The following is a 3955-nucleotide window of genomic DNA, read 5'->3' as shown; positions in this document are numbered from 1 at the left end:
ACACCCTACAAACGTTTTTCGCATGACAAAAGTGTAATTGCACATAAAAGACCTGTAGCAGTTTTAAAAGAATTTTAAAAGACCGCCTAGCGAATTTCAAACCGAGAAAAAGTTACCACCCATCTTTTGATTTAACCAATTATGACGAAGGTTCCCCAAAGGCATTTAAAGAATTAACCAATCACAGAGACCAACTCAGTGGTAGGTTTAAAAATTTATCTGATACCAAATTATTTTGTCAAGTAATTTTGTTTATATTAAAAAAAAAAAAAGTTAAAAAGTGCAATCACTTTATATTCATTATATAGAAACTATTAGGTTTACCTAATAACCTAGTTAATACTTAAAATATTAACTAGCTCAAGACATCAATTTATACTTAATAAATATGTCCATTAAATGGTTACGACGCGCAGAGTCCTTCTGACATAAATAAATTAACACCATAATATTTCCAGATCATCAACTGAATACCAAGCCAAACAGGTAACCTTAAACTTATATACTGCTTAATAATAATACTGATTAACACCAAATAATTAGTAAAACTCAAACAAAACGGTACTGATTTGTAGTTCAAAGTCCAAAAAACGGAAGGATTGTAAGAAAATGAATCTAACGGAAATTAGAAAGTGGGAAACTCCAAGAAATTGTCAAGGGCCAAAAGAAAACCAAGAAACTCAATCTTTAGATTTTACAATTATGTCATATAATGTACTAGCTCAAGGATATATCGAAACAATGCCGTATTTGTACCATAATTGTAACGAAGAAAATTTAAAATGGCCAGATAGGAAAAAAAAGACTTTTTAACCAATTCAAAATGTCAAATGCAGATATTGTATGCTTACAGGAAGTGGATGCTAACTACTATTATAATACCTACTTATCGTATTTTCAATCTCAGGGGTATGACGGAGTGTTTAAACAAAAAACCCAAGAAAAGATTGATGGGTGTGCCACTTTTTTAAAAAAATGTAAATTTAGTCTAAAAAAGAATCATTCCTTAGAAATGCTAAAGAATGGAATAGATTTACTTAGTCGAGATAACATTGCACTTATTTCTATTCTCACCCCATTTAAGAACCCGGACAAACAGATATGCATTGTAAACACACATTTGTTATACAATCGCAAAAGAGAAGATGTGCGTTTAGCCCAACTCCAAGTACTTCTAGCAGAAATTAACCGCGTTGCTTGCAAAATAACTAACTACCCTCCAGTTATCCTTTGTGGTGATTTGAATTTCACCCCTTCAAGCAAATTATACTCTTTTTTAAGCCAAGGAAGGCTTAAGTATGAACATCTAGATATAAAAAAATTAACTAACTGTGGTTCACAAAAAATTGGGAAAACCTTCCTCCCAAAGGAGCTTTATATTTCTGATTCTTGTCAATACTTACAAGAACTAAAACGTGATAACTGCATTGAAGAAGAATTTTTTTCATCCGGTACATTAACGCATAAATTTGCCTTTAAAAGTGTTTATAATTCAGATGAATTTCCAAAAGTTCGTTTGAATTCGACTTGTCACAACTTAGTTGACTATATTCTCTACAGTAATATTGACGAAAAATTCAACAAACATGAAAAACAAGAATTAATACTATTAGAAAGACTTCGTCTCCCAACATACAAGGACTGCTTAAAAATAGGACCATTACCGAATAGTCAAAATGGATCAGACCATTATTATCTTGAAGCAAGATTTCGTTGGAATTGCGTATAAATAATAATATACTTTGTTAAAAAAAATTTTTTTTAATAAAAAACCCTATAAAAATAAATTAATTTAAATTCTAATTTAATATAATATTATTTCTAGATAAGCCACAACTTATTCCCACAATAACAGGTAAATTGTTATATTCTGCTTAATTAATAAAACTAACAAAATGCCTATAAAAAAAACACGAAGTAACCCTAATCTAAAAAAAAATGAAACACAATATAACCTCCTAGAACAAAAACCTAGTACTACCTATTATAGTTTACCCGATTTATACAGGTTTAACTATGAATTAAACGAAGCAACGTGGAACAGCTTAATTATTGATGCAGTAAAGAATCTAAATTATAAATTTTTAAGAACACCAATCATATTTAAAAACCGTTTAATCAGGGATATAATGAACATAATGTTAAACTGTCAATTTTCAGAAGAAGTAGTTAAGGAGGGTTATGAATATATAAGAAAATTCTCATCAATAACATTTAAAACAATACTTGACAAAATTACCAAGAAGAATCACCCCCTAATAGAAGAACTAATTATCGAACATCTAGATATTTTTTGTGATGTAAATAACTTCACAATTATCTGGCCCTTACATTTCATATTAATAATAGTAGAAAAAGACTTAGAATCATATATTAAATCAAACTGGATTATCTCAGTTTATAACAAATATGTTAACATTACAGAAAATGAACCCTTAAAGGTTCATTGTCCCGTTTTACGTAGAGAAGATTACGATGCGTTAAAGAAACTAACGGTACGTTTTTACCAAAATGAACAATACTTATGGTCAGAAATTTTTCCAGGAACAGACATCATCGTATCGGAAACTATAGTAGAAGGTGTCAATCCCTCTTTTGGTTATAAATTATTAAAATATAAAATAAATTACAATACAACTAATCAAACAAGTCTAAAAGGACTATGCAGAAATAAAATACGAACAATTATGCAAAAATTTAACATTAACCATACGTTAGAAAATTTTAAAATACCAAAATGTCTTGTTGATTATCTTATGTATATTAATATAAAAAACAGCGACCATATACTAGAAGTAAATTTTAGGACCCGTGAATCTTTAAAAACAGAATTTAAAGAAATTGATGAAAAAGGGCCTATCTTTAATGTAAATTATAAATAATATGTAGAAAAAACAAATTATTTATTTCCTTGGAGAAGAAAAAATTAATTTACCTTAGACGGTTTGTGTTATATACTAACAATATTAACACCTAATATGGGTGGAAGTGGTAAAGGAAAAAAAAAAAAAAAAAATTATTTATGCTAATCACTGAAATAACTCTTCTAGAAATAATGAAGTTGATAACAATATTGATGACCCTGTACGTCCATTCCAACACACAAGATATTATAAAACATGGAGTGATTTTCAAGCATGAGAACTCACTTCTGACCAGTAACAACGCGTGGAAAATATTTATGAAACTAGACCCTAAGCCATTCGAAACTTTATTCCAACAAGTAATACGGCTAGAGAAGAACACCTATGACTTAAGGGAATCAATTTTTCAATTTCTAAAATCAGACAAGGGACTGCAAGCAAGCAAAAGCAACCACAAAGAAAAGAAAGATATACCTTCCAAGAAAGATATACCTTCCCTTACCTATCCATCTCCCACCTATCCCAAAGTCAAAATAAAGAAAGTAATTGATGATTTTGATGCAAAACTGGCCGAAATCGATAAAGCTATAGGACTCGGAAAAGCCATAGATAATAGAAAAAAAAGGTCAATTGACGAAAACCAAAACTCGGATATCGATAAAGAGACCCAAAATACAATCGAGCCAATAAAGACCCAACTTAGACAAAGAAAATTTTACGATGGACAATATGCATTATTGAACGAATTACCCACTGTATGGAATTTCTTCAAAGAACTATGGAATGGACCAAAACAAGTTAACAGGGCTGAAAACAGACCAATTCAAGACAAAATAAATTTATCTGAAATAAAACCAACGAAGGTTGAAACGAGAGATATAACCAGTATTTCCTCATACACACAGCAAACCGCCACAATTGAAACCCAAACAACAAGCATTGTATCTAACCTTGCAACGCGAACGAACAAAATACCAGACATAATAAGAGGTATAGAAAACATCGAAGTGGGGTCAAATTCCACTAATGGTACCAGCAAACCGAAATACAAGTTTAAATGTCAATACTTTTGTAGAATAATAAACGTTACA

General features: G+C 30.2%; 1 protein-coding gene across 1 annotated transcript; it reads left to right on the top strand.

Moving 5' to 3' along the window:
* The first annotated feature begins 823 nt into the window (after positions 1-823).
* Positions 824-1729, top strand: LOC136036952 (protein angel homolog 2-like). The gene has a single exon (XM_065719340.1). The coding sequence runs from the start codon at positions 824-826 to the stop codon at positions 1727-1729; it is 906 nt and encodes a 301-aa protein (XP_065575412.1).
* Positions 1730-3955: the final 2226 nt, after the last annotated feature.

This window comes from Artemia franciscana, chromosome 16 (genome assembly GCF_032884065.1).
Source record: "Artemia franciscana chromosome 16, ASM3288406v1, whole genome shotgun sequence".
NCBI classification, from domain to species: Eukaryota; Metazoa; Arthropoda; class Branchiopoda; order Anostraca; family Artemiidae; genus Artemia; species Artemia franciscana.
Note: the sequence above shows the minus strand (reverse complement) of the source record. Positions and strands in the feature narration are given on the sequence as shown.

Bases quoted from the DNA above. Each gene is read 5' to 3' on its own strand.
- LOC136036952 (XM_065719340.1), top strand. From the start codon at position 824: ATGTCAAATGCAGATATTGTATGCTTACAGGAAGTGGATGCTAACTAC.